The sequence below is a fragment of the Peromyscus californicus genome, unplaced genomic scaffold (assembly GCF_007827085.1).
Source record: "Peromyscus californicus insignis strain IS unplaced genomic scaffold, ASM782708v3 Scaffold_11__1_contigs__length_118956290, whole genome shotgun sequence".
NCBI lineage: Eukaryota > Metazoa > Chordata > Mammalia > Rodentia > Cricetidae > Peromyscus > Peromyscus californicus.
Window position 1 is genome coordinate 93,631,693 of NW_026294402.1, and position 12,502 is coordinate 93,644,194.

At 38.9% G+C, this 12,502-nt stretch overlaps 1 protein-coding gene across 3 annotated transcripts in view; it reads left to right on the plus strand.

Moving 5' to 3' along the window:
- The window catches only part of Cep70 (centrosomal protein 70), a 60,898-nt gene that overhangs the window by 23,138 nt on the left and 25,258 nt on the right, over positions 1–12,502 (plus strand). For all 3 annotated transcript variants that reach the window (XM_052717848.1, XM_052717866.1, XM_052717857.1), the window contains 5 exons: positions 5,162–5,331; positions 7,647–7,703; positions 9,363–9,447; positions 9,542–9,630; positions 10,674–10,748. In XM_052717848.1, the coding sequence (XP_052573808.1) occupies positions 5,162–5,331; positions 7,647–7,703; positions 9,363–9,447; positions 9,542–9,630; positions 10,674–10,748 (476 nt within the window). The remainder of the gene's footprint in view (positions 1–5,161; positions 5,332–7,646; positions 7,704–9,362; positions 9,448–9,541; positions 9,631–10,673; positions 10,749–12,502) is intronic.

A 12,502-nucleotide genomic window follows, 5' to 3' on the forward strand; every position in this document is an offset into this window, starting at 1 on the left:
TGTCATGTTTAGAGACATAGTGTCCTGTATGTGGGTATCAGTGTCTGTGTAAATCTCATATTGCCCTGTAATGAGCTCAGATTTCATTGTAAATGTCTCAATCTCTATGTACATCCCATAACGAATATTGTACAAGTCATAGTTATCTACAAAGAATCCCTAAAACAATGTATACTTTATAATGTCATAATACCCAGCATACAACTGTTTCCCTGTATTAAGCATATATTGCCCTATACACAGCTCACAGTACCTTCATAGACCATAATGCTGTTTGGAGTTTATGGTGTTCTATATAGATCTCACAGTGCACCTGTATGTGGGACATTTTCTTAATTAATGATTGATGTAAGAGGCCCAAGCCCATTGTGGGTGAGGCCACCCTTGGGCTCATGATCCTGGGTAAGAAGCCATGCTGAGCCAGCCATGGGGAGCAAGCTAGTAAGCAGAGCCCCTCCATGGCCTCTGCATCAGTTCCTACCTCCAGGTTCCTGCCCTGTTTGGTTTCCTGTTCTGACTCCCTTCAGTGATAGACTATGATGTGGGAATATAAGTCAAATAAACCCTCTCCTCTCCAAGTTGTTTTTGGTCATGGTGTTTCATCATGATAATAGTTACCCTAACCAAGACAATAGAGCTTACTGGAAGCCTGTATAGATCTCATAGTTCACCTGATGGAGCTTAGAGTGCCCTGTATAAGTGCATAGTGCCATGGAGAACCCACAGTGCACTTCTGTTGAGTATGTTGTGCGCCCCAGGTAGAGCTCATATTACAACTGTATGAAATTCAGAGTACACCTTTTTTAGTGTCCATACTACCATATTTAGAGGTCATAGGCCATGTGGAAAGCTCCTGGAGTTCTCTGTAGAACTCGTATAGTTCACTTGTATAGAACTCCCAGTTCAGATCTCATCTTGTACATAAAGAATTTTTAGTATTCTTTAGTTTTGGTTTGGTTTGGTTTGGTTTCGGTTTTGGTTTTTTGAGACAGGGTTTCTCTGTGTAGCTTTGGAGCCTGTCCTGGAACTTGCTCTGTAAACCAGACTAGTCTCGAACTCACAGAGATCTGCCTGCCACTGCCTCCTGAGTGCTAGGATTAAAAGACATGTGTCACCACTACTTGGCAGTATTCTTTTTATAGTCCTCAAAGGTTATTATAGATCTCATAGTACTCTGCATGGAGATCTTGTGCAGATCTCATAGTGCCTTGTGTATTTCTCATAGTGAACTTGTTTAGAGCTCCGTGCCATGATAGTGACGTGTAGAATTCACAGCATATCTCCACTGAGTTCATATCACTCATGAATAGAGCTCATAAAGCATCTGTTTAGACTTCATGATCCCAAGTACACATCTTACAGTGTACACCCACCCACCCCTCCCTCTGTGTGTGTGTGAGTGTATTGAACTCATAGTGTGTCTGTATAATTCATAATGTCCTTTATAAAGCTCATAGTGCACCTCTGTATAGCTCAAGGTGCTCTTGATTAAAGGACATATGATATCCATGAGCTCATAGTGTCCTTTATGGACTCTAGGTCCCCTATACAGAGCTCTTAGTGCCTATTTTATAGAGCTCATAGTGCCCTGAATAGAGCTCACAGTGCACATGATTTAGAGCCCATACTAAAGTAGTACAGATTATAATGTACCTTTATATAAGCTTATAATGTTTTGTATAAACTTCACAGTCTCCTCTCTGTAGCTCATAGTGTACTTATATGCAGCACACAGTGCTGACAGAAATCTCATATTGCATGTAGTTTATCTCATAGGACACTTTATAGAGGTCAGAATGACTTTCATAAAATTCATGATGTTTTACATATAGATTACAATGCCATGGGCACATCTCATGCTGTCCTGCTTGGAACTCATAGTATCCTATACAGAGCTCATCATGTCTTATATGGAGTCATAATGCTCATGAATATAGATCCTTTTCCACCTGATGAAAGCTCATATTGGAAATTTATTGAATCCATGATATCTTATATAGAGATCATAGTTCTCATTATGGATCTCAGTGCCCTATATAGACTTTTAAGTGGCCTGTATAGATACCATATTTCTCTTTATGTGGTTATATTACCTTATACTATGTATAATAAAGCCACATGAGCAGATACTAGTGAATTTTATACAGAGCATAGGTTACCCAGCCTGTGAGCTTCTGGGAATTCTTCTGTCTCTGTTTCCCATTTTGCCATACGAATGGTGGAAGTATAGATGAGTGCTGCTGCACCTGGCTCTATGTGGGCTTGGGGACTCAAAATGCAGGTCCTCCTGCTTGCTTGGCAAATATTTTACCCATTGAACCCTTTCCTCAGACATAAAATGAAAACTAAAACACTGAAAAAAGAAATTGAAGAATACACTAGGTGATAGAAAGACTTTCTGTTCAGTTTATGGATTGGCAGAATTAGAAAGTAGTTATATTGGCCGGGCGGTGGTGGCGCACGCCTTTAATCCCAGCACTCAGGAGGCAGAGCCAGGCGGATCTCTGTGAGTTCGAGGCCAGCCTGGGCTACCAAGTGAGTTCCAGGAAAGGCGCAAAGCTACACAGAGAAACCCTGTCTCGAAAAACCAAAAAAAAAAAGAAAGTAGTTATATTACCAAAAGCAATTTCTATATCCCCATCAAAATTCAAATAACATTCTTCACAGAATTGAATAAACAGTTCTAGTATGCATATGGTAGCATAAAAGGCCCTTGATAGTGAAAGCAATTCTGATCGCAAAATAATAATGCTGGTGATAGTATTATCCTGGTTTCAAATTATAACTACAAAACTGTAGTAACAAACTGTGTGACAGTTTGGTACTGTCACAAAAATATGTATATCAGTGAAATAGAATAGATAGCTCAGAAATAGACTTATAATAACTCAATTGAATTTTGGGCAAAGATGCCAATTACATACATTGGAGAAAGAGACAGCGTCTTCAACATAGTACAGAGAAACATGATATCCATATATAGAAGAATGAAACTAGATCCTTATCTCTTATCCCGTACAAAAGTCAATTCAAAATGAATCAAAGACTTTAATAATCTAAATTGAAACTGTTAGAAAAAGAAACCTCTTAAAAGTAAAGACATAGGCAGGAACTTTCTGACAAGGACTCCAGTAGTTCAGGAAATAAGAACAAGAATCGACAATAAGATTGCATAAATTTTCAAAGCTTCTGCACAGGAAAGGAACCAACCAACAGGGTGAAGAGACAACCAATAGAAGGGGAGAAAACTATACCAGCTGTGTATTACTATCTAGAATATATAGGGACTCAGGAAGGAATGGTGTCACATGTCTTTAATCCCAACATTCAGGAGGCAGAGGGAGGAGTTCTCTGTGAGTTCCAGGCTAGCTAAGGCTACATAGTGAGATCCTGTCTCAAAAAAGCACAACAAAAAACCAAGCCCAAACAGTCTAAATAAGTTGATAAATAGGCTAATTAATGAACAGACTGTTCTCTAAAGATTGAAGTACCAGTGACCTGTAAATAGACAAATAATGGTCAACACCCTTAGCAACCAGGGAAATGCAAATTAAAACTACATTGAGATTCTATTTCACCCTAGTCACAATGCCTATCATTAAGACAAGTAACAAGAAATGATAATAAAAATTTTGGAAAAAAGAAAACCCTTACTGAAGGGAGTATAAATTAGTCCAGCCACTATAGAAATCAGTGTGGAGGTTTCCTCAAAAACCTAAAAATAGAACTAACTTATAACCCAGGTATACTCTTCCTGGGTATATATCCGAAGACTAGATTCATGATCACAGAGACACTTGCACACCCATGCTTACTGTAGTAGTACTCATAGTCAAGCTATGGAATCAGTCAAAGTGTCCAAGAGATGAGTGAACTAAAAGTGTGTGTGTGCGCGCATGCGCATGCATCTTGAAAATTGAAGCCAGACTGGGGGAATAAAGAACAGTGGGGAAGAGGAAAAATAAAGATACAGAGGTGAGCATGGTCAAAATACATGGTATCCAAAGATGTTCTTGTGAATCTCATCACTGTAATGAATATATATATGCCAAGAAGAATATCAACTTCAATGATTACTTCTAGATTTTGAAGAACTTACATATTGAGGAGAGACTGGCATCCTCATCACTTAGCTGTAGAGGTCATGCCTGGTTTCATGGAAGGCCAAGGCAGAGGATGAATTACTACATATTTCATGTTCACTAGGAGATGAGATGTTACCAGTAACTGAGACTATTTCCTCTTTGAGGGTTGTTAAGTATCAATGAGTTTGACATTTTGAGCAGATGACCATGTGCTTAGCTATGAGTGTTAGGTTTTGAAAGTGATGTCTTTTTTTTTTTATATAAATCTAAGGCACATACTGGTTATAGACCCTATTCTGAGTTTATAGTCTCCCCCATTGCCTGGATGTCCAAACTGACTACATCATTTGCAATCCAAAAATCATTAAAAAAAAATCTTAATTTTCATTTGTGATTCTCTCTCTGTGTCTCTCTCTGTCTCTGTCTCTCTCTGTCTCTGTCTCTCTCTGTCTCTCTGTCTCTCTTTCTCCCTCTCTCTGTTTTTTTGAGACAGGGTTTCTCTGTGTAATAGTCCTGGCTGTTCTGGAACTCAGTCTGTAGACCAGGCTGTCCTTGAACTCACAGATATCTGCCTGCTTCTGCCTCCTGAGTGCTGGGATTAAAGGCATGCATCACCACCGTCCAGCTGCTTTATGGTTCTTTTAAAATATTTATAATATATAATTCTCTTGATTATTATTTTTATCTCAACTTAAATATAAGGTAGGCATGGTAGTCCACAGCTGTAACTTCAACAATTAGGTGGCTGATAAAATAGGATCACAAGCTGGAAGCCAGCCTGGGCTATGTAGAAACCTGGTTTCATAAAACCATTGAAATAGAAAATCACATTACTTTATAGAGATTCTTAAAATCTTTATTTGTTATGAAATCTTGAATGCATATAGTTGTCATAGTTTCCTCATTTTATAGGTTCTTCACATTTGTGACATATTGATATTCCTTGCATCAGTTTTTAAACAGCCTTGATGAGATTATTGAATGAAACAACTCAGTGGAGATGGTGACATGGATAATAATAGAACAGTATGTCCTACATGTATAAATATAATTATGAGTTTACAATTTGCTTACAGATGAAATGCCAGCACTATAAGAAAAAACGAATGGAGCAAGAAGAGACCATTGCTTCTTTGCAGAAGGATATCTACAGATTAACCAAAGAGGAAGAAGAGCGTGTTGTCACTCAAAACAGAGTGTTTGCCTATCTCTGCAAGAGAGTTCCTCACACAGTCTTGGATAAACAGTAATGCCCAGTACATAGGATGATAATAGAACTAGATTGATTATTTTTCAGCTGATTTTATCTTGACAGTGCTTATATCTTTTGCTAGAGAAGTCTCATTTTCTTTTGATTTTTTTTTTCCAGTTCACGTGTGTGTGTATAAATGTAATTTTTTCTTAGAGTATTTTGAGGAATTTATTTATATATTTATTTGATTTTTCAAGACAGGGTTTCTCTGTGTAATAGTTCTGGTTGTCCTGGAACTCATTCTGTAGAACAGGCTGGCCAGGAACTCACAGAGCTCTGACTACCTCTGCCTCCCATGTGCTGAGATTAAAGGCATGCACTACCATGCCCAGCTAAACTTAAATTTTTTTCATTTTAAAGATTTTATTATTTTAATTATGTGTGTATATATGTGTGTGTGGGGGGGGAGTATGTGCACATGAATGCAAGTGCCCACAGAGGTCAGAGATGTGAGAACCCCCTGGAGCTGGGGTTACAGGCAGTTGTAAGCCACCTGATGTAGGTGCTGGGAATTGAACTCAGGTACTCAGGAAGAGCAGTATGTGTTCTTAACCACTGAGCCATCTCTCTAGCCCTAACCTTCAAATTTTATTTTATGTGTATGGGCGTTGTGCCTGCATGTATGTATGTGCACCACATGTGTCTGGTGCTGATAGGGTGCCATATCTGCAGTGGCCAGAAGAGGGTATCAGACACCCCTGGAGCTGAAGTTACAGACAGCTGTGAGCCATCATGTAGGTGCTGAGAATCAAATCTGTGTCCTCTGAAAGAGCAACCAATGCTCTTAACCACTGAACCATCTTTCCAGCTCCTTAATGAATGAATTTAGATATTTTAAAAATATTAATCATGAATTGGTATGGTGGCACATGCCTTTAATCTCAACACTTGAGAGGCAGAGGCAGGTAGATCTTGGAGTTCTAGACCAGCCAGAGCCATATAGTGAGACCCTATAAATAAATTAAAAAACAAAATCCAAATAAACAAATTAAAAAAAGTATCAGTTTTGTGTGTGTGTATGTGTGTATAAGAGAGAGAAGGAAATAGGAGAGGGGAGAGAAAGAGAGCGTGAGAACACCTGAGTATATGTATGTGCACCATATGTATGCAGGAGACTTCAGAGATCAGAAGAAGGTGTTGGGTCCCCTGGAACTAGAATTCCAGGCAGTTGTGAGCTGCCATGTGGGTGCTGGGAATCAAACCCAGGTCCTGTGTAAGAGCAACCAGTACCCTTAACCACTGAGCCTTGGGCAGATATTTCTGTGGCAAATTGCCAGAGGTAGGATTATTGGAGCAGGAAGAGTATGTATTTAAAAAATTGAGACATGTTTAAAAATATATTAATATAAATTAATATATATGGCTTAATGTAATACTTGTTTCTGGCAAGAATGATTGAAAAAATTTTAAGTTTGCCAGATAATCTGTACTTACTTTTTAAAAAGATTTTATTTTTAATAATGCGTTTATATTTTTTTGAGTTTATGTGCTTGTGAGTGCAGGTATTGCCAGAGGCACTAGAAGCCTCTGGAGCTGGAGTTATAGAAGGTGCTGGGAACTGAACTTGGGTCCTCTGCAAGAGCAGTATACACTCTATTTTATTTTATTTTTGTTTTAGGGCTGGCGGGATGACTCAGAGGTTGGGAGTGCTTACTGTTCTTGCAGAGAACCTGGGTTCTATTTCCAGCACCCAAATGATGATTCACAACTGTCTAGCTCCAGGGGATCAGATGCCCTCTTCTGGCCTCCATGTGCACTTGAACACAAATTGTACACACACACATAAATAAGTAAATTTTTTTTTTTTCCTCGAGACAGGGTTTCTTTGTTGTAGCCTTTGCTGTCCTGGAACTCGCTCTGTAGAACAGGCTGGCCTCAGATTCATGCAGATCCACCTGCCTCTGCCTCACAAGTTCTGGGATTAAAGGCATGTGCCACCACTACCTGGCTAATAAATCTTAAAATTTTTTCTATGTATGAGTGTTTTGCCTATATGTATATGTATGTACCACATGTGAGCCTGGTCCCTGTGGAGGCCATAAGAAAGTGCTTGATCTCCTGGAATGGAGTTATGCATGAATGTAAGCTACCATGTAGGTACTAGAAATCAAACTTGGGTCCTCTGAAAGAGCAGCCATTGTTCTTAACTATTGAGCAATCTCTCCAGCCCTGGAGTATGCTCTCTTAACTGCTAAGCTATCTCTCTATTCCCAGTCTGTGCTTACTTTTATCATTATAATTTGAAATTATATAAAAGAATAGTTGATACTACCTTTTGAAAATAATTTAACATATTTTTTGTTTTCTAGATTGCTTTGTCTAATTGATTACTATGAATCTAAACTTCGAAAATTCCATGCACAAAGGTATAAATAATATAATTTTAAAGTAATTCAGGATGAATATTATCCAGGAACAAATTATGTTTTGGAAGTCTGTATATCATTATGAAATTCTTTTTCAAATATAGTATTTTTTATCCTCCAAGAATTTCATATATCCATACTGTCTTAAGGTTTCTGACGCTGTGAAGAGACATAAGGAAAACATTCAATTGGGGTGGCTCACTTACAGTTTCAGAGGTTCAGTCCATTATCATCATGGTGGGGAGCATGGCGATGTGCAGGCAGACATGGTGCTGGTAACATCTTGATCAGAAGAGAACAGGAAAGGAAGTAGACTGTGACACAGGGAGTATTTTGCGCATAGGAGAACTCAAAGGCCCACCCTCACACTGACACACTTCTTCCAATAAGGTCACATCTACTCCATCAAGGCCATAACAATGGCTCCCTTTGGGGGCCATTTTCTTTCAAACCACCACACATACAGTGTTTATTTTATTTTTTTATTTTTTTGCCTATGGTGTATGTTGGAAATATTTACCCTCCATTTCTTCCCAACAAATTTTGGTCCCCCCTCACATCTTCCTCACAACTTCATGCTGAAATTCTTTTAATAAAGCTCTATAAGACTGTATTTTACTGCTTAGGTAAACAATAAAAGTGTCATTTCCTTTTATTTTGTTGAAGCGTTATGTTATTTAGCCACTGGATAGTAAGTACATTCCTAAAATATATAGACATAGTACATTGGCTGTGGAGCAGAGTAAAACCTAGTTATGCAAATTTAATACACCAAAGATAGAATGTCAGTGAAAAATTGGCATATAGCTGGGTGTGGTAGTTCATGCCTGTATCCTAGCTCCCTGTAGAGTAGTTGGAACGTTGAGGAAGTAAAGGAAACAGGATAGCCACAAGTTTGAAGCCAGCCTGGGCTACATAGTGCATCCCCAGCTGGCTTGAATTAGAGTGAGACCCTGTCCTGATAGTGTACTTGGGAAGATGTATATTGGTACTCATGTAAATACATGTGAGGTGTAGTGGTGTGTACTATAATTGTGAGGCAGGTGTGACAGTGTATGTGTGGCAAAAGGAGAGAGTGGTGAAAGGTAGAGGAACGGGTAAGATTTGCATATAGACTGTGGAGTTTTCAAAAACAGATAAGATAAAGGATTTTTTGGTTAGATGAATACACTGGCAGGAAGGGTAGATGTATTTAGGAATGTTAAATAATGTAAGAAGCACAGGGTAGGTGAGGTGTGCTGTGCGCTGTGTATTGTTACCCAATTACACTCTACACTTTTTCTTGAAAATTTTTTTTAATGAATTGAAAGTACTAAAAGGAATAAACCATATGCACACAGTGTATTTTTTTTTTAAAGACCTAGAGTGTTCTATTTGTGTTTTGTTTGTTCATTCAACAAGTGTTTTTCATCGCCTTTGTGTCCCATGACAAAGTTTTCTGGTCCTCACACATTCTAAGTAAGAGTTAGTAACAGAACACTCTTAAGATTAGGTAGTGCTGTGCTGTGATACTATTTGCTGTAGACCAAGTAGGAAATTGGGATTTTTAAATTCACATTTAAGTTATTAAGGACTTACTAGATTGGCTTAATATTTGCTAGCTGATGTTTTCTTGAAGGGTGTATTTCCATAAGATGCAGTGTGTTTGTCTTCCCACAGGCAGTGTAAGGAGGATGACAGTCAGTCAGAAGAAAAAGACTACAGGAACCTGGATGCCTCACCAAGTTATAAAAGCCTTCTGATGGTATGGAGACCAGAGAACTGATAAATACCTTCTTATAAAGCATCTTATAAATCCCCTAGGAGAGTTACTTATTTTACTGTGAATTGCATTGCAGTCATTACAGAATCAACTCAAGGAATCAAAATCCAAGATTGACACACTGTTAGGTGAGAAGCTGAGCCTCCAAAAAGATCTGGAAAACAGGTGAGAGAAGTTCATTTTTCTTTACCTTGTAGAATATGGGAGGAGTCGTTCTTGCCCTCTTACTCAAAAACTCCACCCAAGTACTTGACACTCCTGTATTCCCTTTGGTTAGTTGTGTTTCATGGCAAATGATGAAGGGAATAGGAATCCTTAGGCAAGCAAAGGAAATGAGAAAATAGGAGTCCATGCTGAGGGTAAAACTGGGTAAGAACTTTGAGGAGATTCAGGGTTTTCTTGTGTTTGTGTGTTTATGTGTGTGGGTACAAATGTGTGTGCAGTTAGGTGTGCGTGTCTGTGCTCATGCATGTGGAAACTAGAGGTCAGCCTCAAATGTCATTCCTCGGGATCTGCCCACCTTTTTTTTGGAGACAGGATCTCTTCTTGAGACATGCCTGCAGCATGCCAATACCCGGGTTCAGTTTCCAACACCCACATGGCAGCTAAAAACTGTCTGTAACTCCAAGATCTGACACCCTCACCCAGGCATGCATGTAAGCAAAATAAATACCAATGCAAATAAAAATAAATTATTTTTAAAAAAGATTCCATCTTCCCAGATATGTCTAGGTTTGTGTCAAGTTGATAGAAACCAGCCATTACAGAGGATGATGTATTCACCAGAAACAAGTTACATATTAGCACAAAAGTGAATAAAGACTTTAAATATGAAATTATACAGAATAAATCAAAATGCCTAGTAAACACCTAAGAATTAAGGATTTTAATAAGGGGCTGGGGAGATGGCTCAATAGATAAGAGCATTGGCTATTTTCCAGAGGAACAGGGTTTGATTCCCAGAACCCACATGGTGGGTCACAAACATCTGGACTCCAGTTCCTGGGGATCCATTGCTGCCTTCTGGCATCCACAGGCACCAGGCACACATATATATGTATGCAGGCAAAACACCTATACGCATAAAATTTAATTTAAAAATAATTTTAATGTTTATTGATAACACAACAAGATTTATTTTTTGTTTGCTAAATATTTTTATCCTTTTCAATAAATTTAATGTATTTATCATGATTTCTTCTTTACAGGCCCACAGAACATGAATTAAGACTTTATAAACAGCAGGTGAAGAAACTGGAAAAAGCCCTTAAGAAAAGCATCAAGTAATTACATTTTGTCAAAGTTATAGCTTATAGTTGGGTCCTGTATTTTCTTAATTGTTTTTATATCTGTGCGCCGTTGTGTATTATAATAAAGCAGCCTTGGCTTGGAATTGCCAGACCAATGAGAGATGTGATAATTATAAGTATTTCTGAGCCAGGCATGCTGGCATGAACCCATAAATTCCAGCACTGTAGAGGCCGGGCAGGAGGACCACAAATATGAGGCTAGCCTGGGCTATGTAGCAATGCTCTGTCTCAAAAAAACAAACATAAACAATAGAAAGGGATATTTCTGATTCTAACAGTTTAAAAGCAATTTGGGTTTGGCTTTATTTTTATGTTATATATCCTTGAGAATTTCATGCATTCAGATATTGAAATACAATCATATACATCATTCCCCCTTTACAAGTCCCTTCTCCTTCATATGTCCCCCAACTAACTTTGTGCTTTAAAAAACAAAACAAAACAAACAAACAAAAAAACAACCTGCTAAGTCCAGTTGGTGCTACCTATATGGGCATGGGTTTAGTTTGTCCACTGAAGCATGGGATCTTGTTGTTGTCCACATCCTCAAAAGGAATGAGTCTCTCCCCCAGAATCCTAACTACCAGTAGCAGTAAGAGGTGGGGCCTGGAGATCCTCTAGCTTGTCTATGCTGGACTCTTGTCTGGCTTAATTTTATAATCGCAGGTGCTGTGAGTTCCTGACTGATCACGTCCAGAATACAGAATTTCACAGCACCCCTCCCTCCATCATCGCCTGGCTCTTCCATTCTTTGTGCCTTGTTCCTGGAGTGTGGAAGTGTGTGATAGGGCTGGGCATTCAGTCTCTTGTTCTCAGAACTTTGGCCAGTTATGTTTCTCTTCATTGACTGCTGCCAACTGCCAGAAGAAACTACTTTGATCAAAGCTGAACGCATCCCAGTTTTATAGGTATAAACATAGATATCTAGACAGCATTTTGATAGCAAGATCATTTATCAAGATAACAACGGCAGGCTCTGCCCTAAGGCCTACGACTCCTGAGTCATGGACTTTTGATAAGGATTAAAGTACCAGGCATGAAGTTACCTCTTGTGGAACAGGCCTCAAATCCAACCAGGAAGCCGTTATCCCATGCCACTCTTGAACCAGCAGACTTATCTTCCCTGGTAGGTCAGTGCTGCAGCATTCAAGGCCCAGCACTGGTTAGCACTGACGTCTTCTCTTTTTCAGAAGCCTACATAGCTCCTCTGGCTCTATGAAAGCTAGCCTGCATTAGGAAGTTTCCTGGTTGGTCTGAGCTTTTTCTGTATGTCCTGTAGCCAAAGTGTATTGTGTCTTCAGCAGGAGGGTTTTTGGATCTTGCCAAATAGTTTGGTGAGTAACCAGGGGCTATGAGCGTAGCCTGTGTTGTTTTGGAGGCCTCTAGGGCCTCCCTGACCATTAATTCCTAGAAAGTATCCCATATCTTCCAAGAATACACCCATGTATTCCAAGAGTGGCATGGTCCACCCATGCAGGGTATTTTCATTTAAAAAATTTTTAAGTTGTAATTTCAAACCAGCTAGTAGGCTTCCAAAAAGGCTTTTTCATACAGCTTTAGTTTTAATTAACTTGTTTTCTCTTTAACCCTATCTCTATCCCCACCTGACCCCTTAACACTCAGTAATTCCCCTCTTCTTTTATTTCACGTATAATTCTTTTGTCCCTCCAATTTTAAAAACTGGGTTGTAAGACAGTAGACTTCCATATGTGTTTTCATGTACCCTT